We start from the raw sequence: 25,859 nt of genomic DNA, 5'->3' as shown, positions 1-25,859 counted from the left end.
TTATCACCTTAAATTGATCACCAAATTTCAGCCTCAGTGCCATTGCTCCATCACCCACACAGTAAAGAAGTGCTGTCATCCAACTCATGACAACCAGTTAAACACATGAATTACATTTTTTCAAACCATGATAAAACTTGTTGTGGCAGTTCTTTTGTACCCCTGACTACACAAGTCACCTGCAGACAATTAATGCATCATTTTTCAATACGCAGTACCGGTGATCTGGAGAACTGTGGTGTAAGCTAACAAGATCACACATCTCTCACTGTTCTTAGCAGAACTTTCTGTAGGTGATACAGTGGTGTTATACATGTAAACTGTCTGGAAAGTGTCTACAAGACATTTCATTTTTCTGCAGTTCACACTAAGAAGCAATCTGAGACATGCTAATTCAGAGACAAGCCTGTAAATTGTCTTAACTCATTTCGAAATTAGCGTACTCACCGCATGCACTTGTGGTGGTCGATGATGCACTGTAAGCTGAGGTGCTCCAGATCCAAGACTTAGTCCGTTGTTCACAACGTATGCAGTTGTTTGAGGCATTCGTACTGTCATGCCTGTAAGAAGCACAATGAATACACTCCTGGGTATTCAATACTTAAAATCAGCCAAACAGAACACTGGAAGCCAAACTCCTTGGTTCAGCTGGATGACACCAAATTTCAAATTGACACACCCTCCTCAAACTGCCACCAGACCTACTGATTACTGTACTAAAACAAAGCCACCTCCTCTTCCCTGAAGCTGTGAAAGAGACTAAGTACTCGTGTCTGTAGAGGAGATAGAATAATGTTTTTACCCTTTGTAGCATGAAAGAAATGGGTGAGGAGGGGAGGTTGGGGAGATTCAGGGAGCTTAAGTATGAAGATGAGAATCTGATCACTTTGGGATTCAGACAGGAAAAGACAAATACTGCAACAGCAGGATGATATCAGTATACAAATGCTAGAAGACTGTGCTGTGTGTGGCACAGAATTAGAAAAGATTAAGTCATTGTCCAAGAAGCTTGTTTTCCCTCACAGAATGGCCACCACTATCGATATGTACACACAGGAATTACTATTCATTAAATCCCACAGCAAACTGACCTGGCTGGCAGGAATAAACTAGGTAATTTTATAGCTTTGGACATAATATCCAGAACTTCTGCAAATGACCAAGTAGTCATTCATTTTATACTACGTCTCTCTCTCTTAAGTATTATTTTGTCCATTTAATTGTGGGACATGCATATTCTGTGAGCTCAATTTTTTTTCTCATTCTTACCAGTTGCCTAGCATGTTCTTCTATTTCTGTCTAGAAATACAAAATCTGCAGCAACCTCCACTACTCCCTAAATCCACATTTGTATGAGATCCAAGCATTCTAAAACTTCTGAATAGAAAGAATGAGTAGCTCACAGTGAGAAATTTCAGGAAACCGCGGCTATTCTTTGATAATTTCTGTCTACGAATAGTCATCAAGTAATGACCATGGGTGATGAGTATCTAAAGTCTAAGTAAATCATGACTCTGAGACAGCTGAAACAGAGTGCTAAATTTTAGTAGGTAAAGTGCTGAACTCTAGTTAGCTGCTTCATTTTTTTCCTATTAGCACATCTGTCTAAGAAGCTAATTAAACTATGCAAACTTCTATAGGATGAACAAGCATCAAAACTGGCTATTCCTTATGTATGAAAATCCTTGTGTATGAATATGTGCTGCTTTAGCACAGCTGTGATACTAAATTACATTACATTAAATTACATAAATTATATGAAATTACAATAATCTGAAGAGAGATGGAGAGATACCTTAGGAACATATAATGTACAAATTTAGTATTATTTCTGAGTGCATCTTTGTGAATATCAGGTAGACATACCACTTAGATGAGGCAGAAGAACAAACTACAAGTATGCAAAACACATTGTATGAATTCTCAGAATTAATCTTCCATATACACAGCATAGAGATCTTACTACTTAAACACCTGCTACTGACACTAAATAATTTCGATGATAATATAAACCAACAGATCATCATCAGCATTTCTGTATAACGAAGGTTTTTTTTTTTGCTATCACTGAGTGAAACATCTGCATCTGATGTGCAATTGTAAAGCCTTGAAGAAACCTGTATTCCAAATAATCTGGTCTTCAACCTGCTGAAGCTAACTATCACTTGTTCCTCAGGACAAGAACACCAGATGGTTAGCCTCAGCAGGAGAAAATGTTGTTAAAAATAATTAAGTAAATGAACCATTACATACTCAAAACTCCTTCCAAAACAACAGGTAGATCGCACAGGTTTGACTTGTAGCTAAGGGCAACAATGATGAAAACAAAGTGTGGGTAGAGGTTACCCTTGCATTTTAAGGCCTTTCACCAGCAGGAACACAAGATATAGACATACACCTCAGAAGATACTGTCAGTCAAAAGATCCTGAACTCCAGTCTGCATGGCATCACAGTATCCGAAGTTCAAGGAATATGGACAAGTAGTCTGAGAGGAACACTCATTTCCTCACCCCAACACTTCACAGACATAGCTCAAAAACTGTCAGACCGAGTTCTGGCTCACTAGCACAGCTGATTTTTCACAGCCTAAGGCAATGCAGCTGAACATAGTCATAAGGGATGCTTAGATTTAAATCACTACAAACATACATAGATATTCTCTTTTCCAAAGAAAAGTGGTACAGAACAATGAATCAATTATTTTATGCAGGCACAGTCTTACATTGTTCAAACACACAGTGTTGCAAGTCTGGCTTAAACAGATGGTGTCTAAAAAATTCATTACCTGGAGGTCACATAAATGTAGCCTCAATGCAACATAACAGGGAAACATGTTTAACCATGTTGAATTAAACATAGTAGCGATGTTGTGGGGAGCTAAAAAAGGCAATTAAAATCCACCACTTACTAGCAAAACATAAACTATAATTTAACTTAAAGACTTTTTATTGTGAACATACTCTATTCATTTAAGACATTTTTTTTACTGCTATGGGAAGACACTGGTTACATTTGCAAAGTCAAGAGAAACTTGCTGACATCCCTAGTCAAACTCAATCATGTATTAGAAATGGATGCATTTGGCGAGAAATTTCATCTGTCTAAGCCTGGAGAAAATAGGAAAAATTGCTGGGCACAGGACATCAGACATTGTTATGGAATCACATTAGGATGCCTGATATAAACTGAACTTTTAGACAGGAAATCACATATAATTTAGTACATATGAATAGATTTTAATCTTACTGCATAATAACAAAATGGTCTCTAACTATCCTTCTACCGAACAGCTGTACTCATCACATTACTTTCTGCTACCTTGTGAAGCATTGGACATGTCATCCAGAGATGCACAGTTGGCAGACAGTGCCTGAGGCAACTTCATGCCATTTTTTCCTCATCTACACATCTACAGGGGGAATGGTTTCTTAATGATCTGAGATCTTCTCAAGCCCATTAATTGAAAAAAAAAATAATAGTAAGAACCATCTCTATAATTTGGACTAGCATTGTTAAAAAAAAAATAAAAAAAATCCATATCCATCAGGCAGAATGTATCAAGTTTTGCTGTGCTACAGTGGAATGTGTATGGAATAAAGAATCCCCTACCTCCAGTCTGTGGGTTGACTGGCCTTAAATTTGGGCTTGGCATGACAGCTCCTCTTACAGGATTCTGAGGTGGTGGTGCAGGAATAGTGGTATAGACCACCTGATGGTTAGCAGGGGCCCGTGGTATAGGAAGTCTTGCAGCACTTTGAGTCACTGGTCGATGGGTTACATTCACTGTTGTCGGAGCTGGAGAAAGAAAAACAGACAATAACCTAGAATGGAATTCCACAACATGAAAGTGATATCTCTATCTCAGAGTGCATACCTCCCTTGGAAACCGAATCAACTGAGTCATGCGAAATAAAAGCTGTCTCCACAAATTCCTGTCTGCTTTTGATAACGCAAAAAAGGAGAAAACAACCTAAGCAAATGTTAATTTTCACCCGAAATAATAATGCCAAAATCTATCCAAATAAGAACAGAAAAGATAAACATAATATCCAAAATAGTCAGATTGATGACTAAAAAAACCTATATCAAGTCCAAATACAATAATTAAAATCAAACCAAACACCCCCTTGCTTTAATAAATAAATAAAAATAAAGTTAAAAAAATTGATTTTTTACTATTACTAAGTCTGATCTGTAGATAAATAAAAGAAATCCTGAATATAAGGATAGCTGTAGAGAAGATAAAAGCCAACACTGAACACGAACTACTAAGAGTCTGTAAAACTGGTCATTAGACAATTCTAATGCCATCTAATCTTCAACAATTATCTACAGAAAAACAATTAAAGAGGATCTATGTTTCTTTTTCACATTAGGGAAAAAAAATCACTGCATACAAAGCATATGTTCCACATACTTCCAACTAGGTGTGGAACTTTATTGTCAGCCTTGTCATTCACTCTGCCAAAAGAATTAATTGTGAAGTGCAGGTAGACAAAGAAAGGAGTGATGTTGCTAATGCTTTTTCTTCTATTACTCAAATAATGTAATTGCTACAGATTTTTTCTACTTATGCAAACAAGTTTTGTTAAGAATTTCCATGGCTATCCTATTTACTGGTCTCCTTTTTGCTCTGGACCATCTCCTTAGCAGAATTTTCTCCTCTCCGTGGAATTTGTTCAATCCTGAATTGTTTCTTTCCAAACCAGCTGGACTTAACTATCTTTCCCCTTCACTTCATCCACGAAGAAAAACGAAAAAAAAAAGAAAAAAAGGGATATTGACTAGAATGGAAGATTCTTAAGCGACTCAAACATTTTCAATATTCACCTGACAAGTTTACAACAATACGAGAGAACACAAGAGTCTAGCTTAAGAAAAAGCAGTCAGCACATTAAACGACGTAAAATGAAGTTACCTGTAGGTACTACATGTATGGTGGTCTGGGAAGGTCCACTTGTTGGCACACCTGTTTGCTGCTGACTGGTTGGTTGCAAAGACGGCATGGGGCGGGACAAGGGCTGGCTGGATATACTCAATCCTGAAGCAGGTGTCTGATTCTGCTTCTTGGACTCTGCTTTAAAACAAAACAAAGTTACAGAGAATAGCAAACAGAAATTAGAACACCACAGAGCTATTTAACCTCTTTTTTTCCCCCATCATTCAGATTAGTGAAGAACAATTCTTAGTATGACATTTCTTTAATCTTTTCATACTGCAAACCAAACTGCAGGAATTTCTTTCAGTTCCCCATATTTTCATCCTCCCAATCTTTTGCCTCCCTATACTCCATAATGTTTCATTTTATCATCATGAAGCTTATGTATTTCAGCAGAATTTGGAAACCTGCATTTTTCTATTAAAAAAAAGGAATGGCCTAAAACCTAAAAGGCCTAAATACTACTGTACTCAACTTGTTTTTTAAAAAGTGTTAATTCTTGTCTACCTTTGATGCTTACATTCTTTTATTTGCTGATACTTTCCTTTGTTCAATCTTTATTAGTCAGCCCTTCTGTTGCTGTTTTGAATTTTCATGCTATTTTCTTGATAAAGGGGAATTGCTTTATTAATCAAAAAAAATTTGTTAAGTTTTATTTTCTTACATTGTCACTCTCTTGAACATGACTCATTAATGACTTGGAGAAGTGAGAAATACAGTGTCTGTATCTGTAATTTGCTACAGCAATATTCTTTTCCTGCTTTATAGTTTATCTGTAACATCATAAAATACACATTTGAGACCAAGCCTGTATAGGTCTGTAAACAGACCTTCTATCCACAAGGCGAATTGAGAAGCTGGAGTTTTAAACTAGACTCGAGCAGCAGTAGGCAGAGAAGGTACCACCAAAACCCAGAAAACACAAGGCAAGAGAGTAAGTTTTAAGAGCATCCATTCAAATAAGGTTTGCCCTAAATAAAAAAGCACATGCAGCAACCACTAACTCAGTTAAAGAACACACAATGTAGAAATAAAAAAATACTCAAGAAAATGTATCAGCAATACACTGAAGAACATGTTTAGAAATTATCCATTAAGTATGACATTTACATTACAAAGCATTAAGAACAGGGTTAATAGCGGTGTGGCTCAACATGATTTTGTTTATTTATTAGCAATTGGAGACTACTTTGATGGTCTCACTCAACTGTCTTTAACACCAGCTATTAATAGCTTGAAGTAGCAGGGCCCTTCATAAACTGCTATATGATAAACCTAACACAAGATCTCAAAAATAATATAATAGAAATTGCAGTCTTTCTGCATTGTCTTTCTGCCTGTAAATGAGTAGCTGAGCTACTTCTCTGAAGCCATTTGATGAAAAGTTTTCTTTTGATGAACAAAGACTATAGAAGCAGCAGCAAAGGGATGATCATTTTGAAAACACAAATTGAGATATTTCCTGCTCTTTCACCAAATAACAGGCCTTTGTGGTTAGTTCAAACTTTTTTATATTTCACAGGGGTATGAGAGGTTTCCCAGTGTCCAGCAAATTCTTTGAAGAGATTTCTATAGAGATGCGTACACGTGGTCACTTTGAATACGTACAGATTTCTACACATTTCAACTGCCATTGTATAATTTTAATAATACATAATTTGAATGAGTACATTCTTACTCATGACCTAGAGAAGATGTGCTCATGATCCAACTACCAGGAACCCAGACACACTAGAGCTATAAAAAAGTCATTCAAGCAACAAGGATAGTCTGGGCTATTATTTTTCCCATTTTGTTTTTGATTTCACATGGAAGCAAGTTCATTTGTTCCTGACAAATCAAGAGTCCTGCTGAGATTCCAGCTGCAGGAAATGATGAAAGATAACCAACTTAGATGTCACTAAGTAAACAGAAACAAGTAGCAAAAGATTCTTTAGCTACGTAAATAAAAATTCAGCAAGGAGAAAAAATGAAAACTAGGTACGTAGTAAGCTCAGGATTAATAAAGAAGTAATTAGAAGTAATAAAGGAACTGTTCCAATGATGAATAAACAGTATCATCTTCACTAAAACTCTGGAACTGGAGAAGACAGGACAATCTGATTTATGGAAACAAGTATAAAATGGAAATCATTACTACTGGAGGCATAAGTAAAATTACAAATCTAAATCACAAAATGGAAAAGAAGAGGGGCTTAATTTCCATGCCAGAAAATGGGCTTGCAACATTGCAGTCACAGCAATGAAATGCATCCACACTGCCAAAGGACATAAAAGCACAACTATATTTACCCTAATCTTGGCACACAGACCCCAAGCCAAGAACAGATCTGCATTTGGTATTTAAACTCTTGTACACAAAGTTGTTTATTCAGGGGAAAAAAGACTGGAAGCTGTAACAATCTAATGTCTGATTATCAACTGTAGAAAGGTCCTTAATTAATTGGTAAACAAAGATGAAATTCACGTAGAGGAAGTTTCAACAATGTAATAAATAATTTGAAATTCTTGGATTGTTTCACGAGTTTTACAGATTTGAGCACAGACAACAACAGTGCTTAAATTAAGGGAAAGGTAAAAACCTTAAAGACAGTATTTTACACTGTGTAGGATTCCTTTTATTTAAGGCCTATCAGAATACTTCAGTAACAGTCTTGCATAACAGAAACAACAAGGAATAAAATACACTGAACTGAAACAGATGTTTATTCCTGTCTATCATTCAAGGGGATGAAATAATACTTGCAGCTCAACTGCCCCTGCTGCTAGCAAAATCTATTTCTCTTACCTTGAGAAGAGCCATCATCCTCATCATCCAGTGTAAGGTCAATGACACCTCCTGAATTGCTTCCTGCGACCTTCCCGCTCTGAAAGACAAAACTCCTTCATTTTGCAAAAGCAAATCCAGGGAACACAGATTGAAAAAGGGATATGAATTGAACATTGTGTAAGAGAGAGAACTGAAGCGCTTATTAGAAAGGATGAAATGAGGAGGAGGAGGAGGAGATTTCAGACAAATTTCCTCAGACTTGGAAAAACAGGCAATGACGAAGTGACTAGACTGCAATATCAAATTTTGAAGCACCTTTTAACTTTCTAAGGAGTAGGAAAAAACCTTGATGACCAGTAGTATGTTGTTATTTTACAGGTAAATAAATTAACAAAACAGTATTATAATCTTTGAATATATATATAAGTTAATTATGACCCTTTTAATATTTTAATCCAATGGTAACCTGTGCTTTCCAGCATAACCTTTTGACAAAATAGTCACCGGGACAACTCATCTTGAGATAGTCTGGGCCTACCTGCATATGGTGAAATTGACTACACAGTAAGGAAACCTCTCACAAAACCTCTGTGCTGATAAAATACATCATCAAAAGCCATCAGAAAACTCCAATGGTTTCCAGCTTTGAAGAGTAACTTCATTATTGTATTTTATCCCCTATCACAAAACTCATCATTTGTTATTCTAGATATGAAACCATTTGTAACCATCTCTTTGGAGAGGATAAAGACATCTTTTATGTTATTGCGAAGGCTTAAAGTTATAAAAACCTAGAGGGCCATCAAACAAAATTTATCTTCTGGATCAATGACTTTCCCTTAGCTGTTCAGACTAGAGCTGGACCACCAGCTTCTTCCTTTAGCTGGTGAAGTGAACATCGGGGAAGGCCCTATATATTTCTGGGTTTTTAAATCTGCTTTCTAGAACAGATCTTGAATGAAGTCAATGTCATCTTTCTTAAATTTGATGCAAAAATTTGTGTTTCTTTGGTTTTGCAGAAAAGATGATCATTTATTGTTGGGCTGAACTGCTACTGACTTGTGGATTACAGTAAGCCAGGTTCCTTGGGTCAGACAAGGGGTTAGGAAAGCAACATAATTATCAACATCACTGAATAATTAACATTAACATGTAAAAAAATCCTAAGAGTTATCAGCCACATGTCGCCAGCATGATAAAAACTAGGAAGATTAGAGTTAGTACTGTGTGGTCTGATGGGGACAGATGCAAAAAGTCCAAGCACTGAGATTATCTACTCTTTTAACTTTAAATAGGGTAAAGCAAAGCCTTTAAGAAGGTCTTAAAAGCAGTTCTCACACAGACAAGACCTTGAGGAGAGAGAAAAAAAGCATCATAAAAAATACAAATGAAAGCTGTCTCTGAATTATTGGTCACTGGATTTGGACAGCCTGACATGAATGATCTCTTCATTACACAGTTAGATTATAAGGTGATTTCTGCTTAAGCTCTATTTCTGCCACCGATGAAATTCTGCTGATAACCTATATGATTAAAAAAAAAAAAGGAAAAAATAGCTAGGTACTTATGTTCCAAGGTGGCAGAAGAGACCTCTATATGGACTCTATCCTTGCTATTCATACACATCTTTCAGATGTATTAATCATGGAATTCTTCTGTTGAGTGATTTCTATTTCAGAAACCTTCCAGCTTCAGTTTTCTTAGTATGATGAGCTGATTTAACCACTTGAAGCTTAAGATAAAAAACACATTCAAATAATCAATGAGTACTTGATTAACACAAAGTCAAGAGGAATTTCATCCCAACTTGATTATCTTCCCAGTCAATGATGTATATTTTGAATTATGGCTCTCCTTGCCAGGAGAAAGCAGACTGAAAAATGGAGTAGGGAGATTTATGAAGAACTGGAGAAAGAAAAAACTAACACGAAGCTATTTATTTTTCCCCACTATAAAATCTGTTAGTGTGAAGTAATTTCCTTCAATTCTTCTTCTACACGGAAATCTAAATCCCTAGAAACAAATACTCTTTATAAAACTGTTTGGAAGTCCTACTTAACCATGCCAGTTGAGAATTCTTTGAATTTCCAAGTCTGCATGTGTTACTGCATGCAGTTTTGATTTTGGTGTCTCCGGAAGGCCAGAATCTCTAGTTACCTAAACAGGCAATACTAAACAAATAATCCAATCAGCCGGTTATGTCTCAAGCATGCCCTTTTCAGAAGGAAAGACCTGCTTTGAGTTAGTCACTTCATTCAAGGTTTTGTACTGAACAACCCTGGCAGCAATCTCCTCACAGGAAATATCCGTAAGTGGTTTGGTTCTTTCCACAACCTGTATTAGACACTGTGGATCTGCAGGGCAGTTTTGAGTGGTGCTCTGGGGTACAACCCACAGTCCCACTTCCACGGCACGGAGTTCAGCTATTCCAAGAGGAAGCCGTACTCCACATACAGCACTCCCCAGCTAGTTTCTCCTAGTTCACCTGCAATACATCACCTTCGAATGAAATTTAGGGGTACAGGAAAATTTTAAGGAAACTTGAAACACTGAAAATGCTACATATTGCGTCTCTTACCAAAAGCATGTAGGGAAGTATGGTGCTGTCAGGGTATTCCCTCACAGAATAGACTGTTAATTATGCCTGCCACAAAGGTCAGAATTTTGACTGTTCAGAACATCAGTTAACATTTACAAGGAGAAGCAGGGTCCCTTTCTATACTCTGTAGCACTGGCAGGGTTTTCAAATTCTTGTAGATCTCTCAAGTCCAGAAAAGAGAAGAGATTCAGAAAGAAATGGGAATCAGAGATTGGACGACTGGTCTATACTACATTCCTACAGGAAAGTTAAGAATTTCCATGATCTGAGAGAGATGCTGTATCACCCAATACCAGGTGTTTCTGAAGTGTCGTGGCTTACCACCTGAATGGTTAAGACCTACAAATGGAAGCATTTGGAACCATCCCTGCCAAAAGCAAGTAATAAATGCTTTTCCGAATGTTCTGTGCCCAACCATTTAAGAAAATACAAACAGCCCTTTTGGGTATCATGATTATATTATGCATGAATTATCTCCAGGAAATTTTTGTTGCTACAAGGACTTGCCAAAACTCTAGTTTATAATAGAACTGTTTGAGGAAAGGCTAGAGAGAAACAACTGCTATTGCTTCTGTAAAATGAAGAAGGGGATGGGATTCAGGGGAAGGGACTGCCCTGTTGCAGATCAGAAGAGGAGAGTCCGACATGCTGCTCAGGGCAAAACAAACCACCTTAAGAAGGCTTGAAGCTCCGGTGAAGGGAAAGAAAAGCATGACACTGGACTTCCAGACATGCATGAACAACCTTCACATTTATGTCAAAAACTGAAATAAGAGAATACGTTTTTCAGCTCCTACTATTAGACTTCAGAAGGCTTTTTGGTAGAAAGTGGCAACACAGAAATGTATTGTTATTCTGGTCTACTGTGAGTTTTCAGCTTTCTCCAAACATAGACAAGTCAGGAACACCCAAACCACCTTCAGCTGATCTCAGCAGAAGAGCATGATGATGCAACCATGACACGTTTTCATCACACTAGTGGAACAGTAAAAACCATTTCATGAGAACCCAAAACATGTCTTGTGCCTTATTTCACATGCCTAGCAAGTCTGAATAGCAAGTCAGTGGCCTAGAGTATCAAATAAACAGTAACTGGAACAAAACAACCAAAGTAATATTAAGTGATTTGTATTTATTTCAGGAACATATTTATAAAACAAACTAAATTTTTGTAAAAAGCAAACAAAACCACAACCAACAAAACCGTAACCTCCAAAGCCCCCTTTTCTCATTTTTCAGAAATGAAGCAGTCTCCAAACTGACCAGAAGTGGCACAAGAAAACTGTTTACAACAGCCACTGGGTAGTTTCTAATAATCAACAGAAAACTTAAAATTTTACATTGGGATTTAAAATAAATGTAAAGACTGCCTTCCATCCATTTTAACAGCTTACGTATGTTAATGTATATGCCCTCACATCCAAAATGCTGTCATGCACACTTACGTTTTGCACCAGTTTACCCAGAGCTGACGTCATAACTTTGTGCAACCAGGGAGTAGCAATACAGGGACCTAAACCATCCAGTCAACCACAACTGTCCCTGACTACCTCAGTTTGAATCTTTTTCTGCTTTCACGTGCCAGCCAGAAGTGCAACAATTTTACATAAAGCAACATGACAAACACAATCACATACACATCATGAAAATAAGAGTGCAAATTCTCTGTGCCTGCTGTCAGGATACCAAAGAGTGTGAGACCAATGCTGACCACATTCCCATCTGAGCTTCCAGTTATAAGGGAACAAGAACAAACATTTAACAAAATGCAGAAGAGCTGTTGATACAAATAAGTGGGTATACATGTATGCAGGCATCACATAAACAAAACAAACAAAACACAAAACAAAACTGAAAGAGCAATTAATCACAGAGATGTCTTGGGCCTCGTCTGTCCCAAAGGCACAAACATGGTTTTCATACTTTTGAAATGGAAATAGAAATTAACAATTACTAGCATTTATGTCTATTTAAGATCTGATTTTGTATGATCTGCACAAATCTATTGCACAGTTTCATCTGCTTAGGTTTGAATTACTTCTTATATGTATGTTTATTTCTGCAGTGTTTTTTTTTTTTTTTTTTGCAGTGAGTAAAAGAAAGCACACATTCTGAAAAACATTAACAAAAAATAAATATAATCTTTGTTTAAAACATATTCCTCTAACAGTTTCTAAATTATTATTTGGGGGGGGGGGGGGGGGGGGGGTGGATTGAGAAAATCAGCTCCTTTGGGAAATTTCACATTTTAAAGATAAATGTGACAAAAATTTTAGAAGATAGCAAGAGAAATACAAGACTTCATCTCTTCCCAGCTTCCTCATTCTAATATAGTCACATCTTTATTCTTCACCTGGTTAGTGAACTTCCATTTTGCAATAAGATACTTTGCATAAAAACAACGTGTCCTGTAACTGAATGTTTCATGCTTCAGTCTAATGTATATGAGCCCAAGCAGATTCATGCAAATTGGAGTTGAAAAGCAAAACACACAGAAACATAGCATGTCCTGAGTTGAAAGGGACCCATGAGGATTGAATCCAACTCCTGGTTCTGCACAGGACCACCCAAAAACCAGACCACATGTCCAAGAGCATTGTACAAACACTTCTTGAACTCTATCATGCTTGGTGCCATGACTAATGCCCTGGACAGCCTGTCCCAGTGCCTAATCACCTTCTCAGTGAATAACTTTTCCCTAACCCCCAGCCTGACCCTCCCCTGTCCCAGCTCCGTGCCGTTCCCTCGGGTCCTGTCACTGTCCCCAGAGAGCAGAGCTCAGCGCCTGCCCCTCTGCTCCCCTCGTGAGGGAGCTGCAGGCCGCCATGAGGCCTCCCCTCAGCCTGCTCTGCTCGGGGCTGAGCAAACCAAGGGGCCTCAGCCAATCCTCACACATCTTGCCCTCTACACCCTTCACCATCTTTGCTGCTCTCCTTTAGACACATTCTAATACTTTTATATCCTTATATTGTGGCACCCCAAACTGCACACGGTACTCAAGGTGAGGCCACACCAGTGCAGAGCAGGACAATCCCTTCCCTTGACCAGATTGGCAGTGCTGTGCCTGATGCACCCCAGGATACAATTGGCCCTGTTGGCTGCCAAAGGACACTGCTGACTTGTATCCAACTTGTTATCCACCAGAACACCCCAATATCTTTCTGTGGGACCGCTCCTCAGCCTCTCCTGCCCCAGCAGTCTGTATGTACAGCCACAGTTGCCCCATTCCAAGGGCAGCATCTAGCACTTGCTCTAATTAAACTTCAAGTGGTTGGTGATTGTCCAGCTCTCTCATTTGTCAAGACCTCTCTGCAAGTCCTCTCTACCCTCAATGGAGTCAACAGCTCCTCCTGATTTGGCATAACACACAAACTTACTTAGTATACCTTCAAGTCCTTCATACAAGTCATTTATAAGAACATCAAAGTGAACCAGCCCTAAAATGGAGCCCTTGGGCCAACCTGATGCAACCCCATCTACCATAACCCTTTGAGCCCAACCATTCACCCACTGCATTATGCATCATTTATCTAACTGTATGCTGGACATTTCATCCAGAAGGATACTGTGAGAAACTGTTTAAAATGCTTTGCTGAAATCCAAAGAGATTACATCAACTGGCTTCCCTTGGTCAAACAGATGAGTAACCTTGTCATAAAAGGAAATTAAGCTCACGTAAGGTGAAATGTGTGAAGAAGACTGCAAGGTATGATGAAAAGCAGAAACAAAGGTGAAAAAAAAGAAGCAAAAGGAAGAAAAAATACAGGAAAAGATAATTACAAGCCAAGGAGCAGCTGAGCATGCACTAGTCCAAGTCAGAAGGACTATGCGAGTGTTCTGTACTGTGACTTCACTCATTCAGTGTTGTGCATTTTTCCCTCAAAAAGCCAGCCAAGAAGAAGGAATCATACATTTACAGTCTCAAGGTCTTTTGAAAAGTGTATTATTTAAAGAAAATCTTGTCAAATTCAACATCCCTGCCCTAGCTTCTTTAGTTCACAAGGTTGTTACCTCTACACCTGCAGCATTTAACAATACATATAACTACCCTGGACTTTGACTGCATGGCAAATGCCCCAGGCAATCATCTAATTTGGGTGGTGTGGAAGAGAAGTATTTTAGTACCAAGCCGCTCTTCCACATAACTTGTGAAAAGAACAACTTAAAGACTTTTGGTTTTGCCCCTCTTCTCAAGAGTAAATTTTCATCCCCTTCAAATATGTGAGTGAAACCTCCTAAGTCCTGAACCAGAGACTAAGTTGTAGGCTTCTCTCAATACTACTTAGTCAGTTAGGCTTAAAACTGCTTTATGGTGCCTATGGAAGATAAAATAATGAAAAGCATGTATAAAATGAATACAATTTTCAGATTTGTACATTTTTCTTTCTTACGTTTACAATAGAAATAGGCATTTCTAAATGTTCTAGTAGCTACAAAACTTATGATGAAAAGTGATCTATTGCACTAATTTTTCAGAGCAAGACTTTGTCTTTTTAATATGAAAACAAACAGGAGACATTTTAATTTTTGCATAAAAATTATATACAGTACTTACACTACAATTTATGGTTATCTACAAAAAATTGGTAAAAGTGACTTATACTCAGAATTTCATGCATTTTCCACTGCATATACTATTGCAACAAATCATCTCGCTTCTTCCAAATTCCAACTACAAAAATCTTTTTAACAATTAAAGAAAGTACTGAGAAATAGATGTACTGACAAATAACACACAATTATGGGAAGAAGTGCTAGAGAAAAAATATAATACAACTTTCCTTGAGAAAGAAAAGAACTATACATTCTAGACAGTGGCTTTCAAGAATCAATGCCGTGTGAATACTACACAAATTTAAACAGAGGTATACAAGAAAAGAGGTCTTAGAGGAAATCGAAACCATGGAACTTTCTGAAGACACAAACAGAGAACAGGGTCACCTGAATTTGAAACTTTCACAAGATTTGCCAATTTGTGAGTGGCTATGAAGTCACCATTTTTACTGTAAAACCAATGTAAATTCTAAGTAATCAAAAACTTTTTCTGTTTGTCTTGAAGACTTTCATTACACCCCGTATATCATTGACAGTAATATCAGGAAATACTTGAGTTTATAGAAAATGAATAAATGAAAATCAGAAAGGAATCAGTCTCACAATGAAATGACCGTCTGTTTCTGGTGTTTAAGGGATTCTGAAGCATCTGCCTCTGGAAAACTAGGGACGTTGACTCAGGCATCTTATGTACTCTAAGGGTCATAACTAACGACATTGACTCGGTACGTCTTATGTACCATGCTCAGTTTTTCCACGTGCTGAGACCAATTTCTACTATCATAAAATATGTTATAGTGGGAGAAAGAATATCAACTTTTTCAGACAGCACTGCTGCAAATTAGGTTGATTAATTTGCAATTTTGAAAGGAAAAAAAAGAAGAAAAAAAAAGTTACTCCAATTCCATGAAGAAAGCAAATACAAGGAAGGAGACTGAATTTAAAGACCAAAGAACATATGGTAGATGATGTTGAGAAAAGAACAGAGTATTTTTTCATCATAACTACAATTGTGAAATTTGACCAAAAAAAAAAAAAAAGTGGTTAGAACATTATAGCACATATGTCAATGATAAACTACTGAAGAAAACTGTGAAAGAAATCTCTAGAATATAAAGCAAACAGAAAATGTTATCTGTTACATCATTTTATATAACGACACTCATACACACACAAGCATGCACATATATTTTACCACATGAAATACCAAAAGGTAACCGTTAGTATTTTGAAGAAAGTTTTGAATACGCTCTTCTCTGTTTAAGTATGATATTCATGATTCAAAAAAACTAAATTTTGGTATTATATAACGCCACGGTTCAGTTCATCACATTGAAGTAACCACACTATTAATTGTAATGCCACCTGCTTTTCATAACAGAACATTTAAGTAAGTAAAAGTGGAAAAAATGGAGAAAAAATATTAAACCGAAACAACCAAAAAAACCCCAAAACACACCAAAAAACAGTGAAGAATCAAAATTAATTCCAGGGTAGTAATGATCAAAACTCTGAAGATTATTTGTGGCACACTGACACAGTGCAGACAATTTTATTATTAATAGCTTCTACATTATCAAAACAGGGAAAAAAAAAAAAAAAAGGGGTTGTAAAGAGACATTCCATGAAGCATCACACCACCAGTCATACATGACGCACCAAGGCGTTATATAATAGCAAAATCAATCTGAAATTATGGGGAATGATGTTAAAAGTATGTTCTGGGATTGGCATGTGCGTGGGGATGATCCTGTGTCCGCATGGGAAAGTACAAAGCCCATATTTTGTTTTTTGTCATCCATATACAAAACTACAGATTTCAAGCACAAGCAAGAATATGCGAAAATCATTTTTTTAGTACATATTTAAGTATACTTCCATCACAGACTGCTTCAAACTTATCACTCCCTAACAGTTATCAATTCCAATGCAGTTAACTCCCACACAATTGAAATAATTATTCCAGCCTTGCAAAGCTGTCATGAAAATTTATTTTATCAGGCACCAAATGCATTCATCATCTCTTACCACAATGAAAACATAAATAATAATGCAATAAAGCTAGTAGTTTACCTAGTTTGCATTTTGCACAAACAAAATTCACAGGGCTGCAATATTGTTTTGATAGTGTGTAATACCTATCTCAGCATTTTATGTATTCCATTTACCAGACCATTCCCCCTTACCCTTATTCAGTACCGTGCAACACTTTCTACAGAACAATGCAAGCATTCAAAAAATGAGTAGCCAGTCTTAGTAACCCCTATGTATTATATACCCTCTCACTTATTTGTTGCAAAGAATAGACATTAGCTCTGCTACCCCCATCAGTAAGAAACATAAATCAAGAAACATATATAAAAAGTTGATTGCTAGAAAGCCTGTTTTTAGGCACTAGCAAATGTAATTCCAACTAAATCTATGAAGGAACACTTGACACAATGCTTAGAAGGATTTCTGTACTGCTATGATTTTGTTTTTCTTTAATCAAACAGTTAAAAGGGTATATAATAAACACATACATGCATACATGCACACACACACACACACACACACACCCCTCTTTACTGGCTCTTACTCTAGTAAGGTGAAACATCTACCTTCTTTCTCCAAATCCCACTGAAATATACTACTAATCAGTAAAAGGATTAATGAAGCCATTAATTAAGCCATTATATAATAATAAAGCTATTAATTCAGATTAATGAAGCCTATTACTTGTGTCTGTTGTAATGAATATTTATAAAAAAACCTCTAGATTTTTTTGGTCCAAACTGACAAATTGGAGCCTATAAAACACAAGCACATGTACTTATTAAAGCTGTTCTTAGTAGCTGGGGGCTGGTTTAAGTAACAGAGACAGTCTCAGGGAAAGACAACCCACTGTAAAAAAAATGAGTTTAAAAATCATCCAAAGAATTCTCAACAGGACATCACATAGCTGAAATTGGGTAGCTGTTGTAAGGAAAAAAAAACAAGTGAACCCATTCTTGAATGACCTTTGCTAACACCTTTACAATGTAGAATTCAAATTAGTCTCAGGTAAAGGTTTCACCTTACAGATGAGAGCTAGGTGCATTTTTTAAACAGCACAAACATAACCCCGGGGTCAGAGACAAAAATCAAGTATCCCATTTTACATATATAATTATGCACGTTTATTTTCAGTGACAAAGCCATGAAATGCCAGGAAACATTTTCATCAATAATGCTTCAACAATATAGAATTAATCGCTGCATATACGTTTTAAGGTGATATGTCCACTTTGTTCACATTGTTTCCCCAACAGACACTCACAAAGTTCGTTACACATTGCAAATGAAGGGAAAAAAGTTATAAATGTACTTTATTAACATTTTACCAGATAAACTTCCAATAGTCAGCAAAATGGCTTAAATTAAACTGTAGACAACCAAACAAATCAAGGCACGTCAGAAACAATGGGAAATGGATTGGACACTGGTGGTTTTTTTTTTTTACAACCTAACATTAGCTGAAAAGGTGAAATGCACAGATGAAATTTAGACCGTTTTGCTCCGTAAGAGGATAAGGTGCACCCAGAGTGAGGAACAAGGAAGAAAAGACTATTTGCCTGACTTAGTGGTACAACAAATATAACATACTCATTCTTGAATAGGCTGATTTTATGTCAGCCAGTTTTAACATATCCAACCCCATTCAAGTTTGCTCACTGTTATTTTACGTCACAATGTAATAAATCACTTTCATAGATTCCCTCAGTATGCCATGTATATATTTATATATTATATTATATATATATATATATAATTCCTGTATCTGTAACTGGGATTCATAATAAAATACTTTAAAACCATTATAAATACTTGTTATATAACTAAATTTCTGTAACAATAGTGTGTACTGTAATACATTAAAAGTGCTCATCATGTGTTTAAAAATGCAGTTCTGGGACCTGAGGCATTGGAATGGCCATTGGCAAAATGACTGTGACTGAATAGCATGCTTTAAACTTCTGTGCAAACAGGAAAAAATTGAAGTTCAGAGACTACGACAAACACAGTAAGATGCCCCCTCCTACATCCCTGGGACCATCCCTTTTGGAGCAAGTAGCAGTGGAGGGCTGAAAAAGGAGAAGCAGAAGTAGAGCAAAACCTTACATCCAAGCTGCTTACTGATAACTTTGACTATACCAACCTAGACAGTGTTCAACTACTGAAAAGCTGCATGGTTCTGGAGGATAACCAGAGATGTACCAGACTAAAACCACAAAGCTAAGAAAGCTTTCCGCTTCAAAGCATTGTTCCAATGCCTTCAGATATTTGACATTCTGCACAACTGAGTTCTTCTGTGGGCACAGGAAAAGTGCGTACAGTGAAGAACATTTACCTTTTTCATCTCCCACACTGTAGATCACAGTACCTTACAGTGGGGATGAATTACTTACATAGAAATAAGAAAAAAAACTTATACTGTCAGATACTACACTCACTTAATAAAAATAAAAATTAGGGTACTCCTTGAAGCAACCAACAGCAGAGATTTCCAAATTTACAACAAAAACAACACAGAAAACAGAAGTTCACACACACACACTGAAGCTTCATTATGAAAATGAGATGATCAACTAATAACATTTATTATTAAAGGTCACTGTCATTTCCCTGTTTTCAGAATCAGCTCCAACATGGAAAATGGAATTTAATCACTGACATTGCAGGAAAACAAAACAAAACAAATTCAGTTGACTTGGTAAAGGCTAAATGCTTTTTTTTTTTTTTTTTTTTTTTTGCAACTGAAATGGAAAATGAATTTTACAAGACAATCTAATTAGAAAAATTCAAGAGTGACACATGATAAATTTATTTCAATGTGTTATTTGCTATATTCATTTTTTAAAGGGAATTTTAAATTATGACTAACAATTCTATACTAAGATTTGAACCAACGGTGCCTTAAAAATCACAACAAACTGTACTTAACCTGTTGGTTCACTAACATGCTCTACCATGTAATGGAAATATAATGGAAAAGGAAACAAAAAATAACAAAATTAGTTATCATGCTGTTTGAGACTCTCTGCTGAGACTGCCACCGAGGAGTTCAATTCATGGCAACCGTGACAGATTTCATGAACACAGCATATAACCTGTACTGTAATAAACGGGACTGACTTAAAATTTTCTCAGAAAAGAATAACAGGGCAAAAGGAGAGGGGTGATGTGGGGGGAGACCACTTCCCCCATATTACTGCACACGCAAGCAAAGGTGACTTTACAGAAGCAGCCAAACACCTGCTCTGTTTGCCTACTTCAGCTTTTCTAGAGAGGAAATATATGTAGGGAAGATCCATTTAATGGATCTGGAATGGAAGTGGGAGGAGGCATAGGGAAGATTTTTCACTTGCAGAAGGCTAGAAATATATTCTACTAATTAAAATTCATTCTATTAAGCTTTCCACCAATATTTAACAACTCCAGCCCTTTCAAAGCAATCCTACTTCCAGCCCAAACCAGGAATGCTTTTTCTCAGTTTCAAAAAATTTTACTCTCATATGAAAATAAAAACATAGTAGTACTGCAGTCAGTAGCTTTGAAGTATCAGGTTCAAGCTGAAGGTAGTAAGAAGACTTTGTATACAGTTGGTGTCAGTAAAATTACAATTTAACAAATTAGAAGCTAAAAATACTTAATTATCATTCAATAGAATGGAAGTCAAATTAGAAGCCAAATGGTATTTTAGAAGAGTCAGAGACATGCCCAGATTTGCCACAATAGTCCTTTCTTTTTATTATTTTTATTTTTTCTCCAATTTGAATTACCCACTAGATTTGTGTTAAGGAATTAAACTATTAGCAATATGCTGTTATAGTTAATTACACAGATGCAGTTAGGACCAGAGCAGGGCATGTGGTCAGTATGACCATAATAGTATGCAGCAAAAGGGAACAAAAACAAAATGATCTCCTGGCAACATACTTTTATTGTTTCTGCAGGATAAATGTTCAACTCTGTTATGCCAGAACAAGGAACTATCTCTAGACAACAGGATATTTCTATGCCAGAGAAAATAATACGTTTCCATCTCGGTGAAAGTTTGGAGCAAACCTTTTCAAACAAAAAATGAAATTTTCCAGTCAAGTTGAATTATGAATTCTACGAAGCCCTAGAATTTGGAAACCTATGTTATTCTAGAAAATCTTAGAATAAGGTACTGCACAGTTCTCCTTTACTGTGAGCACAGTTTGCCCTTTGTTTTTGTCAATTTTTATTTCTAGTCACTAGAAAAGGATTGCTTTGCCATTTCTGTTTGATTTATTATATGCTTGATAAAATAATTCTGGATGTGTGATTACCTTTCTGTAGTCAATGATGTCACAAACTGATGCTGCAACTAAGCAAGCGTAGGACTGTGTGGCAGAAATAATTTTTATATTAGAATTATACCTAATCAACTTGCTTGTTCATTTATAACAGCAGCAAATAAAACTGCCTGTAAACATAAAATAAACACATAAGATGTATGTAGCAATCTCAAAACCTCTTAATCTTTAATGAGATCACGCAGAAAGTTGAACACTCCACACTGCTCTTATGCTGCAGAAAACTGATCAAGTAAGTGTAACTGATCTACCCGAGGCCACAAAGATTGTCATCATCAGCCAAGATTAAGATTGCTAAAGCCAGGCATCGGCTTGATGTTTGTTCAGATTATGACAAAATGCTAAATCACATTCTGTATTTGAAAGTCTTTTTCAGCAAGGAAATTCTGCAAAGAATTAAGAATTTTTCATGGCAAATGTATTATTTCAGCTGGAATATTTCTCTAGTTTGTTCTACTAAACACTTCCAGTTGAGTCCTTAATGTGATAAGCTATGTTCACACACATACACAAAAGTATGTATGCATGCATTTCAAAAGGATGAAGCCATTCTTACTTTATTCAGCTAATATAACGGAAAGCAGTTTTAAATGCTATGCTGTTTCTTCTTCCAACCTAGACCATGATTTGATGGCCAAATTTTCATTTTTATAGTAGTATTTCTCTATTTGTCAGAATCTGTAATGAAAAATTATGGCATAGAAAAGGAAAGACAAACCATGAGTCAAGTCAGGTTCTCTACTATGGCTCATTAAAAACGAACTATGACTAGCCTTCCTGGTTTGTAATTTTTTTCATTAAAGAACCTTCTTAAAATACAATTTCATTTCTCAGACGTAATTCATATCCACTTTCCTGTGAGGATTTCTGACCTGTCAAAACCCTCCTATGCAAAATGTAATGATAGGATCAGTTTAATAGAGTGACTGATGAGCTAATCTAAAGTTAAAACTAAATGGAGTGTTTTGATAGCGTTTGGTGGGGAAAACCAGGACATGCTTCTTGAGAGAGAGTTCTGATGGACTGTCAAAGACTATACTGCAAAGGCAGTGTGAAAGGTAATGGAATAAAGTGGAAGGTGAGAGGGAAATACAAAATACACCTCTCATAAGATAAGCACACACAGAGACAACACTTCAATTCTAATTACTGGCCATTTAAGCAATAAACTTATTCTCAACTCTTTTGAGAACGTTTTCCTCATTTCATGCACAACTGAAGAGATATCAATTTTAGTATAATTTGTATCAAATAGTGCTTTTGGAGCTCAGAACGACTGAAATCTTAGCCAGAAATCTGAAAGAGGAAAACAAAGGCCCTGCAACGGAAATCTGTAGCTCACAGGTGAGATAAATTTTAAATGTTTAAAACAACAACAACAAAAAACAGCACAATCCTCTGGCAACAACTTGAACAAAGAGAGTGACAGTGGTCAAGCAATTCCAGGTGTTTTCACGCACGTGTATCTATTTGTAGCGTATCTCTGTCTGTTTCATTCAGCTTGTACATTTCTCTTTGATTTCCAGTAATCAAGTATTTGATTTGTAAGATGCTACAGTAGTGCCAGCAGGCACAGACTGGTGTAATAAATACACTCTTCACAAAATATAAAAGCCATGCACTTTAGTGTAGAAAGCATAGCTCTTCAGCTCAGTGGAAATCAATATCCCCCTTTCCTTTTTTTTTTTTTTTTTTTTAAATATCTCCGCTCAGCCACTTAAAAGTCCCAGCTGCCACAGAAAGTCATACAAACTCCAAGCCCTGCTCTGTTTTAAGTTTCTGTTCCATAGCTCCCTTCAGGAGTGTGAACAGGATACTTCTTGCTAAACTAGACCACAAGAAATTTCCCTAGTAGACCAAGTGAAAAAACAAATTTTATAATTTTTCCATTTTAATAACTCATTCAAAATCAGTTCCATTACAGAAGCATCAAGTCATCGGTTCTTGTTTTATCACACGCTTTATGAAGACAGGATCATTACAACAGCCTTGAAGGGGACTGTCAGTTAGGTTCACACTGTCTGTGTTCGTTGGGAGAAACACCTTGGAAGAACTGTGGTTCAACAGGATGGGGCTTTTACATTTGTGAGTTGTATGTCCCTTAGGGACTAAAGTCACAGAACTATTGCCAGGTAGCACCCCAGATTTCTTAGGAAATAAAATTTTGCCTCGTTCTACAACAACATGCTTTATAGAAGAGGTGGAGGCACCAGACAGTGATTCTTTTATGACTTCATTTGGGATCTTGCTATATAGGTAACTGGGGGCGTTATTCTCCATTATATCTGACCAAGCCCTGTAGCGAACTTCTGCAGCTCCCCAGTAGTGTCTAATAGCAGACTCCGAGCGATGGCCCGTCACTGCCATTATTTCTCTAGGCCCCAGTCCTGCTTCACACAGTAGCTGGATGGTGGTAGTTCGGAGCGAATGATTGGTATATCGCTGGGAGAGCCTGGCTGCCACACTTATCCTGGGCATCATCGTACCTAAGTAGTTCACACCCATGGGTTCTCTTTTGTACCATACCGGTTGTTCTTGCATTTGCTCTGATGTTAGCTTTAAAGGATGCAGGTAAAAGGCAGGGGGCTCCGGAGGCAACTTAGACAAATAAAGCTCCAAGGATAAAACAGGACAGTTTGGGTCCCCTGGCATATCATACATTTTACCCATTTTATGAGGATCTTCTCCATTTTTTCCTTTGCCAGGATACCTAAACATGGCATATCGACGCCCATTCTTGTCTTTCTCAACAACAAAAGCATCTGGAGCCAGATCTCTTAAAATTTCCCTCCCTCGTTTGGCAAAATGCAACTGCAAATCAAACCACACCTTGTTGACGAGTGCCAGGGGACTGTGCAATCCCAGCACACCAGACTGTTTAATTTTACGCAAGTCCTCAGCAGCTATAGGAGGATGGTGGTGAGTCTCATCCTTCCCCTGCATGCGCAGCATCTTCAGCACACTCACAAATACCATGTTTGCACTAGCAAACTCTTTGTCCTTCATTAAGCAAATCTGACGATTATACGGTGGCATTTTGAGATGCCGGTTTAAGCCAGCACGCATTGACTTGTAGCTTGCCACACTGTAGGTATTTCCATCATGATTCCTTATCGTGTAATAGAACTCTCTTAGAATATCATTGAGTTCACTTACTGGGACCAATTCAAAGCTAGGATCCTTGCCATTTTTGGCCAGCCACTGTTTTAATAGGTTAGCTGCCCAGCCAGTCTGCTTGTGGGTGTTTTTGATGCTCTTAGCATCTTCTTCCTCTTCCTCCAAGCCAAAGAGGACATCCTCGGGGAAGTTAAAATTCCTCTGTGCTGCTTCTATCGCTTCTTTATTTTCTGATGAGGTCTCTTCATGTTTCAACTGCTTTTCGAAACAATTGATCAAAGTTGTACCATCAAATATGCCACAGGTATACGGCACACAGCGAACTACTTTTTGTTCTGAGAGCTGTGAAGTGCGGAGTAATACATAATATTTTGGATCTTACATAACAAAAAGCAGGTGGCATTAACTGGATTTTTCAAATGACATGGCACGTCAGCTTCATACCTCACTAGCCAATTAAAATGCATCTGGTCCTTCTTTATTAACCATGGCATTACACATGCTTTAACTGGTTTGATCGAAAGCAAACCTACAAACATACACTATAACAAAAGGCTGAAAACCAGAAAGCATCCTGTGTCTATCAGTTCCCTCCTCCTTGCTCACCTTCCATTGCTAAATACCACTATCACACACAATCTTTTTTTTCCAAAATCTTTTCCGGGTTTCAGGCTCTACCAAAGAAGAAAAATTTCAAAATATGCATCTTATACTGAAAATTAGATCTTAAAGCCATTAATCTGTCAACCATTCTGATACTTAATTTCCTACATATCAAACACTGACAATTTTTTATAGCTATAATCCACAGGTATCTTTTAAAAATGACAACCATTCTTTATTAAACAATTTAATTAAAAGGTTCAGTAAGGCATGACTTATGATCTATAATACTGGTCATCTCTGTCAGACTATTTCTGCAACAAGTGAAAAACAGAATATTTTCTTCTTGCTTTGAAATACAATTCAGATTTATCTGCACCTTGAAACACCATTAAATGTGGAAATTTTGGCTAGAAGTAATTCATTTTATTCCCCACAGTAAAATGTATTCCAATCAACAACAACGTTAAGTACGAGGTGCTTTGTGAAATATCTGTATGCAAAAAAAAACACTTAATTACAAGTTATTTTAAGTAGCTTAAATTCAATCTTAAAATTTCAAAGCAAGGTCAACAAATTTTAGATGAAGAATCCAGAAGTTCCCCTTTATCATGAAGTAGTTATTCCTGAAGAAATTTTTTTATTTCTTTTCTTTTCTCTTTTTTTTTTTAATGACATGGAAATGAAATATAACTCCATTTCTTAATAACTTCTGGATTAGTGTGAAAATGAAAGAGCTGCAATAATTTACAAAATACTTGTATCTTTAAGTTCAAGGCCTTAAGACAAAAACTAAGCAGGGTTTTCTTTCATGTTAGCTCTGTGGTACCAGACACGGTTTTACTGTTCTCTGGAATTACTAAGTCATCTACTTACACAAACACATTGGAAAACTTCTGAAAGGATTACCAGAA

General features: G+C 36.8%; 1 protein-coding gene across 6 annotated transcripts in view; it reads right to left on the bottom strand.

The window, feature by feature from the left end:
- ATF7IP (activating transcription factor 7 interacting protein) overlaps nt 1-25,859 on the bottom strand; it is a 106,197-nt gene that overhangs the window by 5,830 nt on the left and 74,508 nt on the right. For 3 of the 6 annotated variants that reach the window (XM_084300488.1, XM_084300490.1, XM_084300489.1), the window contains exon 11: nt 17,854-24,684. In XM_084300488.1, the coding sequence (XP_084156614.1) occupies nt 23,155-24,684 (1,530 nt within the window). In that variant the 3' untranslated portion in view covers nt 17,854-23,154. Of the gene's footprint in view, nt 1-447; nt 561-3,610; nt 3,797-4,919; nt 5,079-7,728; nt 7,808-17,853; nt 24,685-25,859 lie in introns of those variants that run through there. The other 3 variants (XM_084300492.1, XM_084300493.1, XM_084300491.1) reach the window with 3 other exon arrangements.

The sequence above is a fragment of the Netta rufina genome (assembly GCF_964035555.1).
Source record: "Netta rufina genome assembly, chromosome: 1".
NCBI classification, from domain to species: domain Eukaryota; kingdom Metazoa; phylum Chordata; class Aves; order Anseriformes; family Anatidae; genus Netta; species Netta rufina.
Note: the sequence above shows the minus strand (reverse complement) of the source record. Positions and strands in the feature narration are given on the sequence as shown.